The following is a 24,057-nucleotide window of genomic DNA, read 5'->3' as shown; positions in this document are numbered from 1 at the left end:
CTACTAGGATTAAAATTTCAATACCATTTGTGCCCAGTCAATGTGAACTCTTTAGTAACTTGAAACTGTGCTATTATGACTCAGGTCTGAAAATTATGAGTCCTGGTTGAAGAAATGGGAATAACATGTGAGGGAATCTGTTCCCATCCTTTACCTTGAAGGATATGCTGTGGTCGCAGCGAATAGCAGGAGCGTGACCTCATAGGAGCGCAAGCCTGGAGAAATTACCGTATTTGTTACGAAAGTGATGCACACTCTCCAGAAGAGAAAAATGTTATCCTTGCCATCAGGATTGTTTATGGAAATAGGGCTCAGTTGAACCTGGGTCGTTCAGTGTGTTAACCGGTTCGACAGACAGGACCCCAAGCAACAAGATCATATAATAGTTTATTGAATGACTTAATTTTTTTTTTTTTTTACATGAACCAGTCTAGTCGGTCTGAACTGACAAATTAATTTTGTCTATAGAATCGCTCCCCGAAGCACATAAAATTAGCCTCCGTAAGTACGGAGAGGAGAACTGGCATTGTGTTTAACTGATTCATTGGGACTTAAGTAAATGGATTTAGTCTTAATACAGCTAAAGCCTTGAGACTTTTCATAGAGAGCTGATCTGCAGCAAAGCATTAATTCATCATTTAAAAAGTCATGGCTCGTGGGGTTTTGTTGCTCCTTGAAGGACAGAATTATATACTTTTGACTATGATAATCACCCAGCACATGCCACAGGGCTTGAAGGGAAAAAATTAGCCCTTATTTTCTTTAAGTTCCAGCATTTAGGGGTTAGACCGACAGAGGATTAATCAGCTTTAACGGTTACTATAATTTAATAGATTATGGTGTTTCCCGGGCTTTGTTCAACGTCCAGCTATTTCCATTGAGTCATTGATAGTGTACTTCTGATGCCAAGCTCTTCCTGCCTGGAATAAGCAGGGGGTTTCTTTGTGTTGCAGGGGTGAACTTGGGGAGCGGATTCCCACCTTCTGTGCAAGGGGGAGGAGCTTATGAAGTGGTCAGTGCCTCGCTTTTGAACGGTGACCCCTGGACCCCAAGGAAGAATTCGGACTCAAAGGTCAGCTTTTTGTTTTGATTTTCTTCTTGACTTTCCGATGGCTGATGTTGAAAAATCACATGAGCTGCATTTACATTCTTTTGTGTGAAAATCTGATTTCCTTTTTTATTAGTTGATTAAGGATGTTGTGCCAATTTTTGCCATACAGCATAGTAACCCAGTCGTACCTATATACACATTCTTTTTCTCATATTTTCTTCAATGTGTGGTCTATCTCAAGAGATCGGACATAGTTCCCTGTGCTGCACAGCAGGACCTCATTGCTTATCCAGTCCAAATGGAATCGTTTGCATCTACTAACCCCAAACTCCCCTTCGATCCCACTCCCTCCCCTTTCCCCTTGAATAAAAGAATGTAAATGCATTCACATTCTTTTGTTCCAGTTTTGTCTTGGTCTATTTTTTTCACGGATTTTTAAATTTTTTTCCATTATAGTTGGTTTGCAGTGTCCTGTCAGTTTTCTACTGTACAGCAAGGTGACCCAGTCACACATGCACATACAGACATTCTTTTTCTCACATTGTCCTCCATCCTGCTCCGTCACAAGTGACTAGATGTAGTTCCCAGAGCCGTGCAGCAGGATCTCATTGCTTATCTATTCCAAAGGCAATAGTTTGCATCTCTTAACCCCAGATTCCCAGACCGTCCCACTGTCTTGGTCTATTTCAACCCCAACTATTTCCTTCCTCACAAAGTGAAATCCTGATGATTAAGAAGCTGAGATACAAAGTGATTTTGATGTGACAGTTCTAATGAGTGTCCTAGGACCGAGCATCTGCTGAAAGGTTTTTTTTTTTGGATACACACCATGGATAGCGTTTCCGTATACACAACTTCTGGTTCACACGAGTGCTGCGTATTTCTCGATATTCAGGTCTATTTCCTCCATATTTTGGTTTTATTGACCAGTTATTTGTCAAAACATTGTAGCACTTTTTAAAAAACATTTGTAATGAGTTTTAATAGCGTTTTATGCTTTGTTTACCTTGCCACATGTTCGAGTCACCTATGATGTAAAAGAATAACATAAAATAGTTGGAGTATTTGTGATTAAATCTAATATTTCAGCGAGCTTTAGCTGACAAATCTACATGACTGTCTTACATGTTAGAACTTGTTGGAACAGTTGGAAAGTGATAAAATCTATAGAAATATGAGCTCTTTGGAGCTATCATAGTCATGTCTTTGTCCTTGGGTTATGGGGAGCTATTTTTAGATTATTTGTTATAACAGAAAACAGATTTTTTTTTTAAAGAGTCGTTGAGATGGTGAAAATCCTCTGTAGTGGTCCGGATGTGCTGAAGTGGGCTGCCTTTAGGTGGGTAATGATAATATGATTTACGTCTTTATTTTATTTTCCACAGAGGCTTTCAGCTGAAAGTGAGCTTTTCAGAAAGGCTGGAGGTTTGGTTAAAGGATCCAAATGTCGCATCTAAACTTCTTCAATATTTCTGTTTCGTGGAGACCGCTGCAAGCCAGATGTATAAAGTATAAGTCAGTCTTAGTGACAGTGATGCTATTTCCTGGAAGAAAAACTTAAGACATTAAAGAAAATGTTATCATGCCATTAATTTGTAAAATCAGGAATGATATGATAAATTCAGAAAAAGAGAAGTATACTATCTTATAAAGAAAGTGTATCGAATATATTTATAGGCACTAATTAATAACATACAAATATGGAACAATCTGAAGTTTTGTGGATAGTGGAAGCCTTTATGGGAACTTTCCCTGGTGGTAGGGTTGCTAGATTTAGCAAATAAAAGTACCAAATGGCCCATTAAACTTAGGCTTGAGGAGTTCCTGTTGTGGCTCAGCGGTAACAGATCCAACTACTGTCTGTGAGGATGCAAGTTCGAACCCTGGCCTCGCTCAGTGGGTTAAGGATCTGGCGTTGCTGTGAGCTGTGGTGTAGGTCGCAGATGTGGCTTGGCTCCCATGTTGCTGTGGCTGTGGTGTAGGCCAGCAGCTATAGCTCTGATTCAACCCCTAGCCTGGGAACTTCATATACTGTGGATGCGGCCCTAAAAACAAAACAAAACAAATCAAAACAACTCAGACTTGAATAAATTATGGTTTTTCTTGGTATAGGTATATCCCATGCTATATTTAAGATGTTGTGTATCAAAATCCACCTTTCATGGGTGCCTTGTGTTTAATCTGGCAACCCTGCTTGGATGCTATCAAAGCAGCAAGCTAAGAAGCATCCTCAGTGTGCCATTAGAACGGACAGTGCACATTGGCTCTAGTTTCTGACCTCCAGCCCCATCCTTCCTGCCATCCAGCCACCTACCTCACAGATTTCAGGAGGCATGACGGAGCAGGAATTGGCATCTCCACCCTGCCACGCTTATAACCCGGTGACTAGGGGGCCACTGCTCCATCTTTATAGGAAACTGGGGAGGACGGCTATTGTTTGATAGCTGTTCCAACCCCTCTAAGATGCTCCCTCCAGGACCAGAACAGTGCAGGTGGGAGGCATATACCTACTGACCAATGTAATTCCAGGTTATTGACGTTATTGAAGGGAATAGGGACTTGGGTAACTTGGGGAACAGCATTTTGACGTCATGCCCCGGGCTCATCTAAGCACATGGCTCATAGAGTCAGCATTATGGCTTTGTAATTACCATGTGCACCCCTATTTGGCACTTAACCACTAAGACCCTGTATGCCAAGGGGTGCGTGTACATGTCTGTTGAACGTGTGTGTCCACACGTTATAATTCTCCGCGGGGTAGATTCGTGTATTTGTTGTGAGAACAGGGATTCTGGCTGAAGGTGTGTATGTGCAGGTCTTCCCTTGCTAACAAAAATAATGGTCAACATTGTAATTTTTTTTTCAATTTTACCCCTATTTGATAAAATTACCTAAAAAGAAATAATATAGCACAGAATTGAAATGATGATGGTGTGTCACTTTGGAATTACAGTATCAACATTGTCATTTTAAACTGCATTAAAATTGCATCTTCCAGAATGTAGCCTTTGGGATGGATTAGCAATGGGATCCCGCCGTGTAGCTCTGGGAACTCTGTCTAGTCACTTATGATGGAATGCTTAATGTGAGAACAAAGAAGGTGTTACATGTATGTGTAACTGGGTCACCATGCTGTACAGTAGAAAAAATATAAATGAATGATAAAAAAATAAAAATTAAAAAAAAATTTTCTTGCCTGGCTAAAAAAAAAAGTGCATCCTCAGGAGTTTCCATTGTGGCCCAGCAGTAATGAACCCAACTGGTATCTATGAGGACACAGGTTCGATCCTGGCCTTGCTCAGTGGGGTTGAGGATCCTGCATTGCTGTGAGCTATGGTGTAGGTTGCAGATGTGGCTTGGATCTGGTGTGGCTGTTGTGTAGGTTGGCAAATGCAGTTCCAATGTGACCCCTAGCCTGGAAGCTTCCATATGCCTTGGGTGTGGCCCTAAAAAGAGAGAATAAGTAAATAAATAGAGTTCATCTTCAGGTATGCAAAACAACAAGTCTGCCTGCTGTACCTTAGAATATAGGCTTTTAGATTTGCATTCTTGCTTTCCTGTCCCCCTATTTTATTCCTTGGTCCCCTGCTCCTTTCAGTTCAGCCATTCTTTGATGATTTGACTTGACTGGTTTGTGCAGTGGCCCCGGCATCTTCCTTTCTGTATGGTACCCCAGGTGATTCTAATCAGCACAAAGGAACCACCTTACTGGTGGAACCAGCGTCTGTGACCAGCGCTGGAGGGCTGGTGAACTTGGTTTAACTGGTTTCAAGCGGCTTCTACTTGATGCAGACAAAAGTACTCCCACTCACTCTCTCTCATCTGTGATTGAGATGTATCCGAATGGGATATTGTCATATCCTTTAAGAATATGCACATTGAGGTCTGTGGAATGCTGGGTCAACAGGGACCTGCTGTCTAGCACAGGGAACTGTGCCCCCCAGTATCCTGTGACGATCTGTGTGGGAAAAGAATCTGAGAGCGAACGGAGGTGTGTACACGTACAGCTGAATCGATGGGTCGTACAGTAGAAACAATCACAACGTTGTAAGTCAACTGTACTTCAATAAAACTTTAAAAAATGGAAGGAAAAAAAAAAAGAATCTAGCCGCCATTGCCTCTGGCCATGTACTTGGACGAGAAGAGGAACAGGAAAGAACGTGACCTTGTGTGTCTTGGAGAGCGTCCAGCATTTTGTTTGTTGCCTGTGTCTGGACCTCTTCCATGAGTATAAGCATATCTGCCTTTCCTCCTTCCGAGGGTCATTGTAAGATCGAGATGGGACAATGGCTGTGAAAATACACTGGAAATTGAAACCCACCACCCCACCCAACATAAGATGATGCTGAGAGTTTCAAGTGTCTTTAGGGACCAATCTCCAATTTCCAGTCTTGAATAAAATTAACCCTGGATCCAGGGAAGACACATCAAGATGTGGTTGATTGTGAGATGACCTCAGTTGAGCACAGCCTTTAAATGCTCCAGGAAATTTCCAATTTCCAGCTTTCTTGCATGAGAATGAAATTATGGAAATAGTATGTGAAATGGAAAATAAAAAGGCAAAAGGATTAGAACATGAAACCAAAGCTTCCTTTGGCATATTGAGGGGCTTAAATATCAAATAGCAGCTAATTAAAATGGCAGAGGTAAAGTCTGCTGCATAGATTTCCATTTGCTTTGTTTCATGGCTGAGAAAACGGAGCCTTGTTTTTCCCTCAGATAACCATCCCCTTTCACCCCTTTGCGATCAACCTTCTTCTCGGAAGGGTGCTGGCCTGCTCTGTCCACCGCCCCCGCCCCGGCACCCCCGCCCCGGCACCCCCACCCCGCAGACCCTTTGCAGCCGCGGTAGCAGCTTTCACTCCCAAGACTTCAACACAACTACATTTGCCAAGGTCACAGGTGGCCTTCAACCTCTGAAGCTGGTGCCTGCCTTGCTCTCTTTATCTTACTTATCTTGACACTGATTCAATCTCTTTTGAACGTTCACTTCCGTTGGCTCCCCAGACCCTGTTCGCTCTTGTTTGCTCTCATATGTTTTTAATTCTTGCTTTTTATTCCTCTTCTTGGCTCTGTCCCTTAATTGTTGGTTTCCCCCTGAATTTCGTCCTCAGCCTATTTCTGACTGAGGGCTCCAGCTGGCTCTGTCATTCCCTGCTGTGGCCTCCCTGTCCACCTGCAGCAGGGAGGGGCGGGGCTCCGGTGAGTGACAGCAGCAGCAACCAACCACCGCCACACCCGAGCTCCTGCTACGTGTGAACTGGATCTGCTCCCTTCACCGTCCTTCTCCACCTTCCATTGACTAAAATCCAAATCGCCCACCCTGCTCTGAACCCTGAGGTTTGGCCGCTGACTTCCAGTGGATTTTAGGCACCGCCAGCTGGAAATTCCCAATTACCTTAATGCACGATGCCCCGCTTTATTTAATAGCCCCGGGAAGACAAAGTGGTCATCCCTCACCTCCCCGCAAATCATGAGGTTGCACACATCTCATCCTTTGGAAGCTTCTTGTAACATCTGAAGTTAAAAGTCGGATTCCTCAGCTTGGTACCCAAGATGCTCTGCGGGCTAGACCGCCCTGACTCTGGAGGCGCTGCTCCCACCTCTCAGCCATTCCACTTCTCAGGGGCGGCTTGTTGTCTAAATATGCCGTGTGCTTGACCAGGTGCTTGGCATATGCTGTGTCCCTGCCACCTGTGTCTGTCCTACTCACTCCTGAAGCCCCAGCATCACTAGCTCCTTCTCTGTGAAGCTCGTTCTGACCTCTCCAACCACATTTGTCCTTCCTGTACGTTTGTCCCCATCAGTCACCTCTGCAACGTGCGATCCCACTGCACACACGCTTCGCCCACGCGGTCTGAGCCTGTGCACGAGGCAGAAACACATGCTGCAGACCCGCAACTTAAATCACACGTCGCTCCGCTGATCTCACCGCCCCAGCCCACCTCGCAAGCATGTGGCCTGGGTGGGCGAGGGGAGAGCTGTTCCTGTTGTTTCCTCCCCTTGAACCAGGGCGAGTCTCTTACTCCCTGAGGGCAGCGAGGCTGGTTTTCCCGTTGGATATCATTATATGGCAGGGACCCTGAAAGAAGCCAACTCGCCTGCACTCAGCCCAGCAGTGTTCAGGAGAAAAGAAACGGCCACAGTGAACTTGTGTGAAAGCATGAAATCCGTAAGGCATTTATTTGGAAGATTTGTAGACTTCGCCTTGGGACCACGTCTGCCTTCTGCCCTGGCTTTAGACCCTAACTCCACGGGACAGGACGGAGACTCAGCTCTTTGGCAAGGATCCTACCGTGCTGTTGTCGCCAGTAGATATTTCCACCTCTCCCACCAGCCTGTGCCCTCCCTGGGGATGGTGGCCTCGGCTCTCTGCCTTCCTGGTCCCTCAGTGCAGTGCTGAGCATCTGGTGAGGATACGAATCCATTTCCACATGCTCCAGAGCTTTTACTCCTGCCTCGGCGCCTGGGGGCCAGGTCACTCACTGGTGTGGAGGTGACTTGGGGGCTACAGAAGATAAAGGAAACAAAGTCAACATTTGCACGTTATTCAGATGTCCCAGGGTGCCCTCCACTTCTGCAGAGAGTTTGCAAACCACCCCAGGGTGACCTGGATTTTTTAGACATGGCTGACTTCATCTGAGCAAGTTTAGGGGCTTTTCGACTGCTTGGAGGTCTTTTATAATGTGGAAGGATGGGGCATTTTTCACTTTTGTGGCTGCTAATGTCTTATCTGGTGTAACTCCCCACACGTGCCTCTCCTTTCCAGGGGTTTATGCGGCCAGCCTTATAGAAAGTGATTTTCCTCTTCTCTAAGGGAATATTCTGGTAATTGCAGGAGTTATTGCGGGCCAGCCAGTGATACCTGAGCTTGGCTGAGTAAGCTCAATGGTTATCCCCCTCCTTTTTTTCTTAAATAATTTACTAAGATTCTGAGGCTACCCAATGAAAAAATCACCCAACAGAGCAATGATACAAGAGCTGGCACAGGACAGAAGATAGGAGGGTTTGGGGTTGTTTTTGTTTTTCTTTTTCTTTCTTTTTTTAAAATAAATTTTATTGGAGTCCAGTTGATCTAGAAAGTTGTGTTAGTTTCAGGTGGACGACGAAGTAAATCATTTCTACCTATGCGTATATCCATTCCTTTTCAGATTCTTTTCCCATATAGAGTATTACATAGGATTGAGTCAATTTCTCTTTGCTGTAGAGTGGGGCCTTGTTATCTATTATTTTATATAGTGTGTGTCAATCTCAACCCCCTAATTTCTCTCTCCCCTCACAGTTCCATTTTCGGTAACCATAAGATTGGTTTCAGAATCTTTGAGTCTGTTTCTGTTTTGTAAGTTCTTTTATATCATTCTTACTAGATTCTACAGATGAATGTTCTCATGTGGTGTTTGTCTTTCTCCGTCTGCCTTACTTCACGTAGTGTGATAACCTCTAGGTCCATCCGTGTTGCTGCAAATGGCATGATTTCCGTCTTTTTTTATGGCTGAGTGATGGTTAGCCTTTCGAGTTAGGGAACCTTGAGCTTTCCTTAGCTTATAAGTCAGCCAATAGTGCTTCCTCTTAGGAATATTCTTTTATTAAAATACCTACTGTGAAGCCCCTCATAAGAAATGTTCAGTGGCTCCTAAGTTGGAACATTAGTTCCAGACTGTACGGTCTCCTAGGCTGGTCTTTTCGCCACCCTACCCCACCCCTGTCTCTTAACTCCCTTTGGAGACCCCCACCCTGCCCTGTGCCCGACAGTCCCTGGGAGGCTATGTCTGGCACAGAGGAGGCTGCTGCAGGCCTTGACTTCTGTTGTGACCTCACACCATCTACCCAGCCAAGATGGTGCCCACCCTTCTGGGAGAGGGATTTGCGAGGTAAAAGCTGGCACCCTCATCTCTTTGGGCATTCAGCTGTTTTTAGGAGTTGATACCAGGCAGATCGGAAGGAGAAAAGGCTTTGGAACATGTAGAGATGGATTCGGACTCCCGCACAGCCTCTGCCCTGCTGTGTGATGTTGGGTCAGTGACTCACCCTTACTGAGTCTCTGTTTCTTCATTTGCCAAGGAGAGATGATGGTGGTACCCTGCTGCCTCACACAGTGTTCTCAGCAAATGCTAACCACTCCCCTTTCCCTTAATTCATCCTGGCCTTTCTTTTTGCACTGGGGCAGGGCTTCTCAGCCTCACCTCGGTTGCTGGAGAGTTGTCTGTTGCATGTGTAGAAGGAGGTGGTTCTGTGCATCGTAGGATGTTTAGCAGCATCTCTGGTCTTTACCCATGAGATGCCAGTAGCACCTTCCTCCCCAGCCGAGTCATCTCAAATGCCCTGGGCTGAGAGGCGGTGCAAATTGCCCCAGATTAACAACCCCTGCACCAGGGGAAAGCCGAGAAGGTTGTGGAGACAGTTACTGAGAAGCTTCCCTTTGGATGAAGCTAGGTCAAAAGTCAGCCAAACTTTTTTCCCCTCCTGCATTGTTTTTTTTTTTTTTTTTTTTTGTCTTTTCTAGGGCCACACGCACGGCAAATGGAGGGTCCCAGGCTAGGGGTCTAATTGGAGCTGTAGCTGCTGGGCCTACACCACAGCCACAGCAATGCAGGATCTGAGTGGCATCTGCCACCTACACCATAGCTCACGGCAATGGCAGATCCTTAACCTACTGAGTGAGGCCAGGGATCAAACCCAAAATCTCATGATTCCTAGTCAGATTCACCAACCACTGAGCTGCAATGGGAACTCCCCCTCTTGCATTGTTTTTTTTTTTTTTTTTTTTTTTGTCTTTTGTCTTTTTGTTGCTGTTGTTGTTGTTGTTGTTGCTATTTCTTGGGCCGCTCCCGCGGCATATGGAGGTTCCCAGGCTAGGGGTTGAATTGGAGCTGTAGCCACCGGCCTACGCCAGAGCCACAGCAACGCGGGATCTGAGCCACGTCTGTAACCTACACCACAGCTCACGGCAATGCCGGATCCTTAACCCACTGAGCAAGGGCAGGGACTGAACCCGCAACCTCATGGTTCCTAGTCGGATTCGTTAACCACTGCGCCACGACGGGAACTCCTGCATTGTTTTTTTAAATGATTTCCTTTTTATTAGAGTATAGTTGATTCACAGCGGGATGTTAATTTCTGCGGTGCAGCATAGTGACCCAGTCCCATATATATATATATACACCTCCTCATTCTTCTCTTATCTTCCATCATGTTCTGTCCCAAGAGATTGGATAGAGTTCCCTGTGCTGCCCAGTAGGACCTCATTGCGTATCCATTCTAAATGTCATAGTTTGCATCTACCAACTTTTTAAATGAAGAGTGAGACACTCAGTGTTTGAGCACTGTGGGTCCTATGATTCTGTCACAGCTACTCAACTTTGCCACTGTAGCCTCACAGGTCAAAGCCATGGATACTGTGTGAACCAGTGGGCATAGTTGTGTGCCAGTAAAACTTATTTGTGGTCATTGTAATTTGAATTTTACAATTTTCTCCTTTTGTTTTTTTAACCATTAAAAAGTGTGAAACCACTCTTAGCTCACAGGTAGTGGGCTAGATGTGGCCCTCAGATGATAGTTAGTGACCCCTGGGCTAGATATCCTATAGCTATGATCACACCAGGTGCCCCAGGCTGCCCTGCAAGGTGGATGTTGTGTGCATTTGTAGGTGAAGATGCAGAAGTTCAGAGACTTAGGACAGGAAGGGACAAGGCTAACAGCTAGATAGTGAAGTCAGGTCTTTCCACAGTGCTCGGCTGCGTCCCAGAAAATCTTCAGCTTTCTTTCCCTTGGGCCTCCTATCAGGCCCGGTTCATACATCTGGACTCCAGGGGCAAGGTCTTGGCTCAGCGGGATGCCGTGGGGGAGCTCTGGCCATTGCCTCTCCCAGCTGTCTGCCCTGCCCTCCCAGGGACCTCTGGCTGTCTTCAGCCACATGTGAGCGCTCCATCCCCGCTCCCCGCCAGGCCTCTCCTGTCACCTCCCTCTTTGGTCAGCACACAAAGAGGGGGAAGCGAGCCAGCAAATTGTGCTTGGTTCCACGGTGCCCCGCCCCCACCCCTTTGGATGCTCGCCCCGCAGTCAGGGAGCGCTCCGGGCGACATTTCCACGATGCTCACCACCAATTCGTTTACTTCTCGTGACCTCTTAGGAAGGACTTCAAATCATTTTCCAAAACGCTGTCTGTTGAATCAGGTCTCCCTGCAGTTTCTGCAACATTTGCCTTCCTCAGGCTCAGAGGGCCATCATAGAACAGGGTCTTTTAAAAACTCTGTATTTTAAAGGAACGCATTTGGATAATCGTCAGAGATAGAGTGGTTTACATTGACACTGTTTAAGCAGACAAAGCTTATCATCTTTTATAAGCCTTGGGTTAAGGCTCTCCGTGTTTGACTCATGTGTCGGGCATATTTGATGTTAGGAGAGAAGGAATTCGGTGACTTCTGTTTCCGGGTTTTCATCCATGGGGTCTGTCTGAAATTCCCGGTCACATGACCCAAGAGGGGGCGAGACGCAGTCCTGGCCTTGGAGAGCTCAGGGTTTAGTGAGTGAACTCATGGTGATAATACATTTAAGAAAGTATTTAATAAGAGATGTGCGGTTGTTCAAGGAAGTGATTTTAGCATAGCTTTAGATTCACCCAACAATTGCAAAGACAGTTCAGTGCGTTCTCATACACCCCACACCCACCCTCCCTATGAGTCACCTTTACGTGTACGTGGGATGTTTGTAACTATTAATGACACACAGTTTTTTTATGTTTTAAGCTGTACTCTTTTACTAGGAAAGAAAGGTCCTGGAGATTGAGGACCTCAGAAGAACATATCATGTCTGGAATGGATGATAATTTTAAAATCAGAGTTTAGACTCAAAGGCATGTCTTCCCAAGAGAGACAATGTGTGTTGTGTCAATGCAGCGTGTGACAGTTTCATGCTGTGTGAAGGCTGAGGATGCTGTTGCCTGGACCTTCAGTCTAGAATTTCTCTGAAGTTGAAACATAACCCCCAGCCCGGCGCAGTGGGTTAAAGGATCTGGCATTGCTGCAGCTGTGGCAAAGGTTGAAGCTCAGGCTCAGATTTGATCCCTGGCCCAGGAACTTCCACATGCTGCAGGGATGGCCAAGAAAGAAACAATCAATCAAACATAACCAATGAGGACACTTTCTTCAAGTTCCTTCATAGTTGCTCAATAAACAGTCCTGATGGTAATGAAGATGTTTTGTTCAATCAAAATTTAACACTTAGTTCCCATTGTGGCATGGCAAAAACGAATCTGACTAGTATCCATGAGGACATGAGTTCGATTGCTGGCCTAACTCAGTGGGTTGGGGATTTGGGGATCTGGCATTGCCATGAGCTGTGGTGTACGCTGGCAGCTGCAGCTCTGATTCAACCTCTAACCTGGGAACTTCCATATGCCATGAGTGCAGCCCTAAAAAGCGAAAAAAAAAAAAAATTAAAACTCAGATTAAGAAAAAAATCCTCCCATTCTTTTTTTTTGTTTTGTTAGAGTTGATTTATAGTGTTTTGTCAATTTCTGCTGTAGAGCATAGAGACTCAGTCATAGAGATATATAAACATTCTTTTTCTCATATTATATTCCATCATGTATTTTTTTCTTAAAAGTGGGAAATATTTCTAAACATATTGTGCAAGTGACTGCACCCAAGTATGTAAAATCATGTTAAAAACAACAGAATAGAGTGCCCTAATGTGACCGTGACCTAGTGCCTGTGTAGGCAGCTGATGTGAGAAGATTTTCCTTTTGTATTGCTTCAGTGTACTCAGCCCGCATCCCCCACCCCATTTCTTGCAAGCATCCCTAGAAGCATGAGGTATGTGTTTCTGAGTGGCATACACCTGTATTTTACAATCATTTTTTCATTATTGCCTGCCTAAAGAGAAAAATTAAGATTAAAGTGTAACTTTTCCCTGAAGGGGGAAATTAAATGCTAGGGAATATTTTGTTGGGTAGCCTTAAGCTTTGGAGTGGTATAAATGTTTAATACCTAAGAATTTTCAACTCCTCCCCAAGTACCATTTCTGCCTTGAGGGCAAATATGCCCCCACTGAGAATGCACGATGGGTCTGGGCCATAGCATTCTGAAGGTACCTAATCTTGTCTAATCTTGGAAGCTATGTAGGGTCAGGCCTGGTTAGTACTTGGGTGGGAGAATGCATACTGGGCATCATGAATAAATGGGTGGAAGGAAACGCATGTCTCCTAGGACTTCGTTTATTTATAGAAATCTGCCCCTTGAAGATTTGGGGCAGGCAAGCATAAAAGTTGATGTCTCTCTCCCTCAAAGGCTGCTCTCGTTAGATTTTAAAAAGTAAGTGTTTTAGGAGTTCCCATGTGGCTCAGTGGATCTGGCGTGATCCCTGTGGCTCGGGTTGCTGCTGTGGCACGGGTTCGATCCCTGGCCAAGGAATTTCCACATACCACAGGTATGGCCAAAAAAAAGTGTTTTATATGAGAACAGCTTTAGATTTATAGAAAAATTATAAAGATAATACAGAGATCCCATATACCTCCCACCCCTTCGTGCTATTATTAACATCTTACATTATTAGAGTGCATCTGTCAGAACCAGTACTGATCTTCATCATTAACCAAAGTCTATACCTTATTCAGATTTCCTTAGATTCTACCTGATGTCCTTTTTTGGTTCTAAGAGTCCATCCAGGATATCACATTACACTTAGCCATCATATTTCTTCAGGCTCTGCTTATTTGTGGCCATTTCCCACACTCTGTGTTTTTGATGATGTCGACAGTTTTGAGGATGCAAGTCGAGGATTTTGTGGAAGGTCCCTCTAACTGGGGATTTGTCTGATTTTTTTTTCTCATGATTGAACTGGGGTTGTCTGTTTTGAGGAGACCACAGAGAGCAAATACTGTCCTTGTCCCGCCGTATCGAGGGCTCGTGCTCTCAACAGGACCTGTCACTGGTGATGTTAACTTCGATCAACTGACTGAGGTCATGCTGGTATGATTTCCCCACTCTAAAGTCCCCCCCACCCCTTCTATACTGAATTCTTTGGAGGGATGTCACTGGACACGCTGCTCTTTAGGATTTATGCTCCAACTCCTTGAAGGCGGAAGGTGCTGCACAAGTTACTTTCAACTTTTCTGCATGTGAGATTTGTCTGCTTCCCCTGATTGTTTATATAGTCAATCATTTATTTACAGAAGCATGGGCTCAGGGATATTTATTTTACATGGGACGTGACCTGGCACTAGTCTACCTCATTCAAATGGTTCCTACTTTGGCCACTGGAGATTCTTTCCATTGATTTCTGTGACCTTTTGATACTTACTCATTACTGCGTGTGTGTATCTCTGGGCCCTTTCTTACCTTTTGTCACGACGAGATGAGCCAGGTTCATCTTAAACACTTCCTGTCCCAGTCCTAAGACCTGCCGTTCCTCTACGGAACCCAGGCTCATTGGGGAGTGGTATTAGAAACCAAGATCTGGGTGCTGAGTGCGCTCACTGCTACTGCAGTGTCATTGCTTCTTGGTTTTCTCAGCTGATAGAACAAGGAAATATATGTAGGTGCTCTTGCTAGACTTAAAACATAAAATCTTAAAAAAAAAAAATCTCAAATTCTGGATCATGACTGAGGCACACCCTGCATACCATGTGTGCATGAGCAAATAGACTCAGTTTTTAAGTCTCAAGACATTAAAGAATTAGAGAAGCATCATATCATTATTACACTTGTGCAGATGTTGAGCTGTGGGGCAGCAGCATTGAGGACCAAACTGATGATGTTGACAGTATCAACAAGCACATTTGCCGTGGTAAACTTTATGGGCCACAAAAGATCTTTTCAGTCATCCGCTCAAAGCCTACAATAATCCCAGCCTTGGGTGCTTAGGTTACTATCTTGATAACAATGATTGGAGCCAGGACAGAAATTACTTTTAATACAGTCTAGGATGTCTACCTCCAGGTTGACATAGGCAGTGAAGACCTGCTTTAAATTATTGTTATTATTATTATTAATTATTTGTCTTTTTAGGGCCACACCTGTGGCATATGGAGGTTCCCAGGCAAGAAGTTGAATAGGAGCTCTACTCTATAGCCGCAGCAACTCGGGATCCAAGCTGCACCTGCAACCTATACCATAGCTCCTGGCAGCACTGGATGCTTAACCCCCTGAGCAAGGCTAAGGATCAAACCTGCATCCTCATGGATGCTAGTCAGATTTGTTTCCATTGAGCCACAATGGGAACTCCCTAAAATTATTTTTTTAATGGACTTCTTTTGTAGAAGTAGGTGCCAATTCCATATAGTGACCCCAAGGTTTAATATTGTAACCTTAGTGATAAATGAATTTGACCATGAACTTTTCTCTTTGATTCAAGTGGTCATCCTGGGGAGAGAATACAAGGGATAGCTCCCTGCCCTCTTGCTAGATTAAAAAAAAAATGAATCTCAGATGCTGGATCATGTCTGAGGTACATTGTATCTTTTCATACAAATTTAATTTTTAAAGTTGTATAATAGGATATATAGCAGGAATTTGGCCCTTTTCATAGCTCTGCCTACCCAGGTCAAAAAAGAAACACTGTTTTCCGTAAACTGTATCAGTTCTTAAAATCAAACCTAATCATTAAGTTCTTTTCCCTAAAAATTAACAAACAATTAATTCCCACCTCTCTAGTGTTTGACCTAATTTTGAGTTGGTCCATGCTTCAAGGCTGCCTTTCTGCTAATTACTTGGGATGAGTTTGACCTTTTCCTAAAAGGGGCAACAAAAAAGATTTTATTCAGCTGGCATCACCATTTTTTACACACAGTTTTTACTCCGTAAAGGTACTAAGGGCCTTCCTTTTGCTTGAACCTGCTAATTTTCCAAGCATACGATTTAAAGGCGTGGTCACACACCCAGAACAGAGCACAGAATCAATGCGACCAGGGCCAGGGTTAGGGGTTGTATCGCCATCAGGATGCCCGATGCCTGTGGGAGCCATTAGTCTGGCTCTGTGCTTTGGCCTTCCTTGGCATGTCTCACCCAGTAGGCATCTCATAAAGGACACTTCTGAAGATCTCTGGACAAATTCAGGAACCATTATGCACACGCTATATAGCCCATCATTGATGGATCACCAGGGCTATATCTGTATGTATGTAGGTGACATATTTTACACACTTCCCCCACACTTTGGTCACCCATGATCCACATGCAAGATTTTGGCCTAATTACAGAAGCACACACACTGAAGCATTTATATCTGCTTGCTACACATATTGATGTTTTTCTTAAGAAAGAGAATATCAATGATTAAAATGAAGTCTGTCATCAGGGAAAAACATGATGCCACTTCCGAGCGGTGCCTTAGTGCTTGCTTCAGCAGCGCATATTCTGACATTGGAATGATACAGAGAAGATAAGCAGGGCCCCTGTGCAAGGATGGCATGCACGTCTGTGAAGTGCTCCCTGTTTTTATCTTTTCCTCTCAAGGCCTTCAACTGATTAGATGAGGCCCACCAGCATTGTGGAGGGTCATTAGCTTTACTCAGAATCTACTGATTTATCTTATTATTATTATTATTATTATTATTATTATTTTAGCACTGCATCCATGGCATATGGAGGCTCCCAGGCTAGGGGTTGAATCAGAGCTGCAGCCACCAGTCTACACCACAGCCATAGCAATGCAGTATCCAAGTGTGGCCAGTGGCTACAGCTCCTATTTGACCCTTTGCTTGGGAACCTCCATATACCGCAGATGTGGCCCTAAAAAGACAAAAAAAAATAAAATAAAATAAAAATTAAAAATAAAATAAATTAGTGTAAAAAAAATAAAAATACTTTCCCAACAATATCTATACTTATGTTTGACCAAAATGAGATGCCACAGCCTAGTCAGGTTGACACATAACATAAACCATCAACCCCGCGCCCCCCACCAAACAAACAAAAACAGTGCCTTAGACCTCTAACAGTTCTGTTTTATTCTATCCAATAAATGCTTCAGGGGTGTGAAGTACAGCTATGAAAATTCAATCCTGCATAGCTTGGGGCTCAGGGTCCGCTCGGTCCCTCGAGTTGCAGGTGGTTACCGTGCCTAGAAACCAGCCACTGTTCAATGGAGTTCTAAGAGTTCTGAGGGGAAGAAAATTTAAGCAGGTTAAAGATAACCCTGCTTTTCTATCAAGTTCTTTTTGTATATTCATTTCGTCAGCAAGTAATTATTGAGAACTCATCCCATTCCCAGGCCCGGACTAGGCATGAGAGGTATTTTGCCCTTTTACAACACACATGAAAGCTGGCAATTTCATTTCAGAACTACTTTGAAGCTTGCTCAAACAGAAACTCTAGGAAATGTCAACCCCTCCTGCCATACAAACATAAGGAAGAGTTAAGGGCCCACCAGGGGTAGAGAATTTTATCATAGCTCCTTTGAAATCTAGCCTCTTCTTTTATGGTTCAAAACAAGACCACTGGGGCATATAATCTTTGGTCGTGCCTATTCAGCTAATAGGAATGTGTCTGCATTGCCAAAAGTCTTTGCTGGTTTCAGGGTCTTAAGTAGAATTCGAGGGAATGCGTTGGATCCCCAGGGCTCTGGCTTGGCCAACACTGGCCCCCTCTGTTTGTGTCTCTGTGCGCCGGGAGTGCTGAGAGCAGTCTTCTTTCTGCTTCCATGTCTGGGTTGTCTCGGGAGAATTAGGCATCCCAGGTCTGGAGACCCCCTGGCCTCACGGCCTGTGTAAGGAGAGAAGGGAGCTTTTTAAGCTTCTTCTCCAGAACCGTCTCGGTGGAGTCCCAGAGCTGAGATTTTCCAGCCTGCTGTTTCGTTGGCAGGTAGCGAGCCTCGTCTGGTTCAGTCTGGAAGCGTTTCTGGGAGTGCAGCTGCCACGAGGAAGGCTTGGGAGTGATGGGCACGGCCCAAGCTGGTCGTCCTCCCGGGTCTGAGGACCCAGCTGCGTCTCTGATCTTCAGACCACGTACTTCAGAAGCCCAGCCAGGGTCAGAAGGAGCCGTCGGTGGAGGACAGCAGCAGCGATCTGAGGTCCAGCGCAAGGCATGGAGTGCCTTTTTGTCGGTTCTAACGGGCAGGCACGGGGACACCTTCGCTTGGCACCAGCGGCATGATGCGGAAAGAGCTGGCGGGTGAAGCTGGCGGGTGGAGAAATGAGTTGGAGAAGCTTTAAAGCACTGTTCCCGTAAAATAAATGTCCAGAAGCTGTGGGAAACGTGCGTCGTTCGTTAAGCAAATACCCTCCAAGACAACACATATACGTTTTTCAGCGAAACCTTCCCAGTTACAGCCGCCCACGCCTTCCGATGCCAAGAGTGTCAGCACACCCCGAGCTGGCCTATTATACTCATTAACCTCGGAGGCAACTCCTTTCAAGACATTCCTATGGCCATGACTGCAAATTCATTTAACCGTTTTATTTGAAGCAGCGGAGACGGGCACAGCCCGCCTTAGAATTTCCTTGCTGGGTCTTCTGGATGGAACGGGAAGGAGCATTAATTGAGGGACAGGTCCGAGCCTTGACGCAAACTGAAGAAGCCTTTGGAAACCTTCCCTGCCACCGTCTCGTGACATAGAAAGGACTGCAGCCAAGATTTGCACCCACGCTCAGCACTCTGGGCTCCGAGCAGCAGGGTGCGGTTGTCTCTGCACATTTTTGCAAATGACTCCTCCGCACCTATCAGATAAGATGCTATCAGGAGTGGAGGTTGGGCTGAGGAACTTGCAGATTAAGCGGGGCTCTGACTGTCCCTCTAAGGAGTTAGAATTCCATCCTGAAGGCCATGCAAATCAATGGAAGGGTTTTGAATAGTCAGGTGGCGTTGGCGCTGTTGTTTGGGGAGGGGGTTTGACATAGAGCATCTGTTTTAGGGAGGATCATGGTGCCAAGCGGGCAGGTGGGTTGTGCTAGAGACAGAACGTGGGGTCCGGGCTGGTGAGACGACCAGAAGGGGAAACAGCTGAGGTTGCTCTCGTTCTCTGCAGACCCAGACTCTGCAGACTCAGAACACTGCCTCAGTCAAGAGGAAAGCGGGGGAGATCCTCTCGTGGCTCAGCGGGTGATGAACCCGACTAGTGTCCATGAGGATGGGGGTACGATCCCTGGCCTCGCTCAGTGGGTTAAGGATCCGCCGTTGCCGTGAACTGTGGCGTAGGCTGGCAGCTCTAGCCCTAACTTGTCCCATAGCCTGGGAATGTCCATATGCCGCAGGTGTGGCCCTAAAAAGCGCAAAAAAAAAAAAAAAAAAAAAAAAAGAGAGAGAGAGAGAAAGAGAGGGAGAACACCAGGATGGAAGTGTGACCTGTGGGCCGGATCCCCTGCTGGTGAAGGACAAGAGACCAGGGGCCTTGCTGTCATGGATCTTTTTTCCCAGAGCCTCGTGCATTTTCGCTGTTGGACAAATGCATCGGAGCAAAGGGGCATCATCCGTGTTCTTTGCATCCACTGGACGGGAGAAACTGGAGGTTGGCCTTTGAACAAAGTACACTCCGCCCCATCACTTCCCGCATCCCTGCCCTCCTACCTACTGTACGTGCAAGATCCTAGCTCTGTGGTGTTTTGGGGGTGAAGGTAAGGGGACAGCCCACGTGCCCCCAGGAGGCCACCCCCGGGGATGTCGCCCTAGCAGATTCTCCTTGGCCAGAGGCTGTCCTGCAGAGTGGCACTGAGACCAAGAAGTAATGGCTCACAGGGTGACATGGTTGTGACGAGCAGAGTCTTGGGTCAGACCTGGCACGCCACTTCCTTGCCCTGTGACCTTTGGTAAGTTACGTGACCTCTGAACGTCTACTTCCTCGTTAAAAACAGGAACCTGGAAAAGTACCTCTCAGGACTGTTAGCAAGATTGATAAGATGACATTTGTATGTAGCACCTGCCAGGATTCATTGTGTTTGCTATGATGATTTATTATTGTTATTGCTGTTGTTATTTATACGTCCTGTGCCATGGAATGTTCTTGCAAGACCTGGCTTGAGTTACACAGCGCGTAGCATCTCAGTGGATTCTTCACCCTCGGCCCCCTCACATCTATCCTTATGGCATCTGTCTTCCTTCAACACGAATCTGACCGTGTCTTAGAGCTGCTTCAAACCCATCAGCGACTCCCCGTTTCTTCCAGATTGAGACCTGAGTGTTTAATGGGGGGCCCTCACCACTAGAGGTGACCCAAGCCCTTTCTGTCTCCCTGACACTGTGGGTCACCTCCAAAAACTCGCACTCCCCAGAGGCTCACTCCTGCCTCTGTGCTCTGTTCAATGTCTTCTTCTCTTTTCTTTTTTTCGTCTTTTTTTTTTTTTAGCCCCCCACCCCTACCCCACAGCATGTGTAAATTCCCAGGCTAGGGGTCGAATCAGAGCTGCAGCTGCCGGCCTACACCACGGCCACAGCAACATGGGATCCGAGCGGAGTCTGTGACCTACATACACTGCAGCTCACAGCAGTGCCAGATCCTTAACCCACTGAGCAAGGCCAGGGGTTGAACCTGCATCCTCATGGATGCTAGTTGGGTTCATTGGCCCTGAGCCACATTGGGAACTCCCTGCACAACCTTTTCTAAACACTCTTTCCTTCCCTGCCTTAAGACCCTCCCTCGTGTCCTCATTTTTCTGGACTCCTCTCGGAAATTACCTTTTTGGGTTTGTGTTACGGCCCAAATGTTTGTGTTCCTGCCTCCAGATTTCCACGGGGAAGCCCTCACCCCCAGTGCGGGGATTTGGAGATGGAGCCTTTGGGGGGGTAATTCGCTTGAGAAGAGGTCCCCGTGGTGGGATTTGTAGCCTTTAGAAGGAGAGGAAGGGACCCGTCTTCACCGCGTGAGGACACAGGGATGAGATGGCCATTTGCAAGCCAGGAGGGGGGGCCCTCCCCAGACACCCGCCTGCCTGGCACGCTGATCTTGGGTCTCCCAACCTCCAGAACTGTGAGAAATACATGTCTATTGTTTGATCCCCCCACTTCATGGCACTTTGTCGTAACAGCCCAAGCAGACTGAGACCGTTGGTTTTTCCCCAACTCCTCGCATCCACACCCCTTGGCAACATCTGGTTGGCTGCCAGGTACCCATTCAGTGGCTCCATCGTGGTACCCGTCATCCATCTGTAACACTTGGCTGTCTTACTGGTTTCCCAGGGGAACTGCGAACCTTTAAAGGCAGACACTATGTGTGGCCCATTTTAGTTTTCTCAGGGTTGACACACAGTAGGTCCCGAGACATTTGAGTTAATATCTATGTTTACTTTGAGAGTCCTTTGCTTTTCCCTTACTTTTATCTTGATTTGTATGTTGGTCTGGTGCTTTCCTGTTTAGGTTGGATGCATGCCACAAAAAAATAAAAAATCCTTTTCCTGGTGTAACCATCCTTCCTCTTTGGCACTTGTGTTTTCACAGTATTGAAAATGTTCCTGTAGACAGGGGGCTCTTAGGCAAATCTTTTTTCCTAGAAATATACATTGATGGATGCATGTGTCTCCCAGTGTATAAGTGGAGGGTACCCCCAGAGTTGGTCCAAAATGAGAAGCAGAGCTCGGTAACGATGTTGGGATGATAGTCCAAACAGCAGCCAGACACTGGCCGGCAGCGCTAAAACTCAGCCCTGCCGTGCGCTGCGCGTTAAACTTCCTTCAGAGAACCCATCTCCCACCATATCCTCCCTACGCTGCCCTCAGCTGGTTTCTCTTTTTTGTTCGTTTCCTTTTTATTTATTTATTTATTTTTTTCTTGTCGTTGTTGTTTTGTGGTTCTTTTTCATTGAAGTATAGTTGATTTACAATGTTCTGTCAATTTCTACTGTACAGCAAAGGGACCCAGGAACACCCATGTATACCTTCTTTTTCTCATATGATCTGCCATCATGGTCTATCCCAAGAGACTGGATAGAGTTCCCTGCTGTGCAGGAGGACCGCCTGGCTCTTCCAGTCTACACCTCATAGGTTTGCCTCCGCAGGTCTCTGCTTTGCCTCAACTGGGACATCTGGTCACCTCTCTTGCAATCAGTCTGGCTTCTTTTCCCGCATTCTCGGGACTTCTGCTCACAGCCCTCTCTCCAGATTTGATGCCCTCTCCACCTGCAGCTCCTCTGGCCGCCCCACAGCTCTGCCCACAATGCCAAGCTCTCTGAAGCTGTTCAGGACAAGGTCGGTGGTCTCATCTTTCATACCTGGCAACTCATCTTGTTCCTGCCTTGGCTTCTTCTCCGGGCTTCTGTCCGGAAGAGGCCTCGCCACCCTCCTGTGAACTAATGCTTGTTCCTGACCTTGGTCCACGTGTCCCTCCACCACCCATCTCATCACATGGTGGGTGAGCCTCTTCTCTGACTCAAAACCTCCTTCTTCGGGAAGCCTTCTGGTCAGCTCATTGAAGCAGACACCCACTCTGTTGGTTACTCTACCTGCTCTCTGGGTCTTTCCTGGTGTACCTTGCCATTGGACTTACCTGTATCCTGCTTTAATGTCTGCTCCCCAGCTGGACTCCCTCTTTCAAGAGGATGGAGACGTAACTCACCACTGTTCCCCAGGGTCCACCACAGAAGCTTTTGTGATAAATACCAGTGACATTGGGATGGATGGGTTGGGGATGGATGGGTGGAGGGGACCATATCTTTGAAGCAGATGGTGTGTTCTCTGCCTCCCTTCTGTGGGCTCTTTGGGTCCCTGGTCATTCCTTCTAAGATGTCAAAATGTCCTTCCATATCCAGGAAGGGTGGGAGACTTTGCCCTCAATGAGCATATTTGAATTTTCTAAGTCGGATTTTCTGAACTGGCTTTGTGATAGCTGGCCTCTCGGATGATTCTCGTCCTTCTGAAGCCCCCTCCCACATTGAGTCACAGTTGGTCTGTGTCCCAGGAGAGTAAGAGAGCAGTGACCGTGTGAGACTGTCTGCTTTCATCTTGGTCTCTTGGTTTTCTCCTTGCGGGGAAGCAGCTGTCACACCACAGAGATACCTAAGCAGCCCAGCAGAGCGGTCCATGTGGGTTGCCAAGGCCTCCAGCCAATCCAATCTCCAGTCTCCAGCTGGCACCAATCTTCCAGGCCTGTGAGTTCGCCATTTTGCAACAGATGCTCGGGTCTCAGCCAAGGCCTCCGGGGACTGAAGCCACCACTGACATCTGGCCACACACTTGAGAGACCCCAAGATAGAACCTCTTGGCTAAGACAGTCCAAGTTTCCGCCCCGCAGAAACTGTAAGCAAAGTAGCAAGTTCAATGCTGTCTTCACGCACAAACGTGCTTGCCTCCCGCTAAGAGGGAGGCAAAGAAGTAAGACGATATCAACTAAAATGAAAGAGAAGAAGGAACTACCAAGTCTGAGGACTTGACCCTGGAGGCTCTTAGCCCGGCAGCACCTCTCCCTAAGGGGCACATGCGTTGGCGCACCTGGCCCGCAATGAGAGGGCAGAGGTCACAGTTTGGCAGAAACTAAGTTGTGCGGACCCTCATGGGGTTGATGGGACTGTTAACTGCCGGGAGACGAGAAGAGGGTGGCTTTGGCTTGGTACCGAAGCAGGGAACCGGCTACAGCCATAAACAAACGGAGTGTTTGAGGAAGCCAGCCGCAGCCTCGGTCTCCTATTGGTCTTGTCTTTTGGGTTTGGTTACAAAGAATTCAGAGCGAGAACCTAACAAGAGGTTTCTGCCTGTTTACGTTTTCCTCCTCTTTGAAGGCCCCACCACAGGCCCACCTCCTCCCTGAAGGCCTCCCTGGCCACCCAGACTCCACTGGCCCCACAGCCTCCAAATCCCTCCCCCTTGAGGGCAGGACCACCCAGCCGCACACAGCGCTTCTCCTTGTGTATTTGTGTGCTGAGGACAGATACCACTACACTCAGGCACTTTTATCCAGAGGTACAGCTGGGTTCTCACACCAGGCGTTGAGTTTCTGCATTCACTCAACAAACACGGATGGGGGATGTAGGATTGCCAGAGAAAACACCAGATGCCCAGCAAGCCTGGAGTTTCAGATAAACAACAAATAGCTTTTATATAGAGGTATGTCTCATACAGTATTTGAATTCCAAATTTAACTAGATGCTGT

The 24,057-nt window shown here is 46.4% G+C and overlaps 1 protein-coding gene and 1 non-coding gene across 7 annotated transcripts in view; both read left to right on the top strand.

The window, feature by feature from the left end:
- ADAM12 (ADAM metallopeptidase domain 12) overlaps positions 1-24,057 on the top strand; it is a 380,482-nt gene that overhangs the window by 48,849 nt on the left and 307,576 nt on the right. For all 6 annotated transcript variants that reach the window (XR_014827150.1, XR_014827151.1, XM_084995853.1 and 3 more), the window contains exon 2: positions 954-1,072. Coding sequence is in view for 4 of the 6 variants with exons in the window: in XM_084995853.1 (XP_084851979.1) it covers positions 954-1,072 (119 nt within the window). In the remaining 2 variants the exon portion in view is untranslated. The remainder of the gene's footprint in view (positions 1-953; positions 1,073-24,057) is intronic.
- LOC146397133 (U6 spliceosomal RNA) lies at positions 16,381-16,487 on the top strand. The gene has a single exon (XR_014828630.1). It is a non-coding gene; the product is annotated as a U6 spliceosomal RNA (small nuclear RNA).

Source organism: Sus scrofa, chromosome 14 (genome assembly GCF_054392235.1).
Source record: "Sus scrofa isolate SSC_HxYL_T2T_F1_AM1 chromosome 14, Sscrofa_HxYL_maternal_Yorkshire_Landrace_v2.0, whole genome shotgun sequence".
NCBI lineage: Eukaryota > Metazoa > Chordata > Mammalia > Artiodactyla > Suidae > Sus > Sus scrofa.
This window is presented reverse-complemented; position numbering and strand designations above follow the sequence as displayed.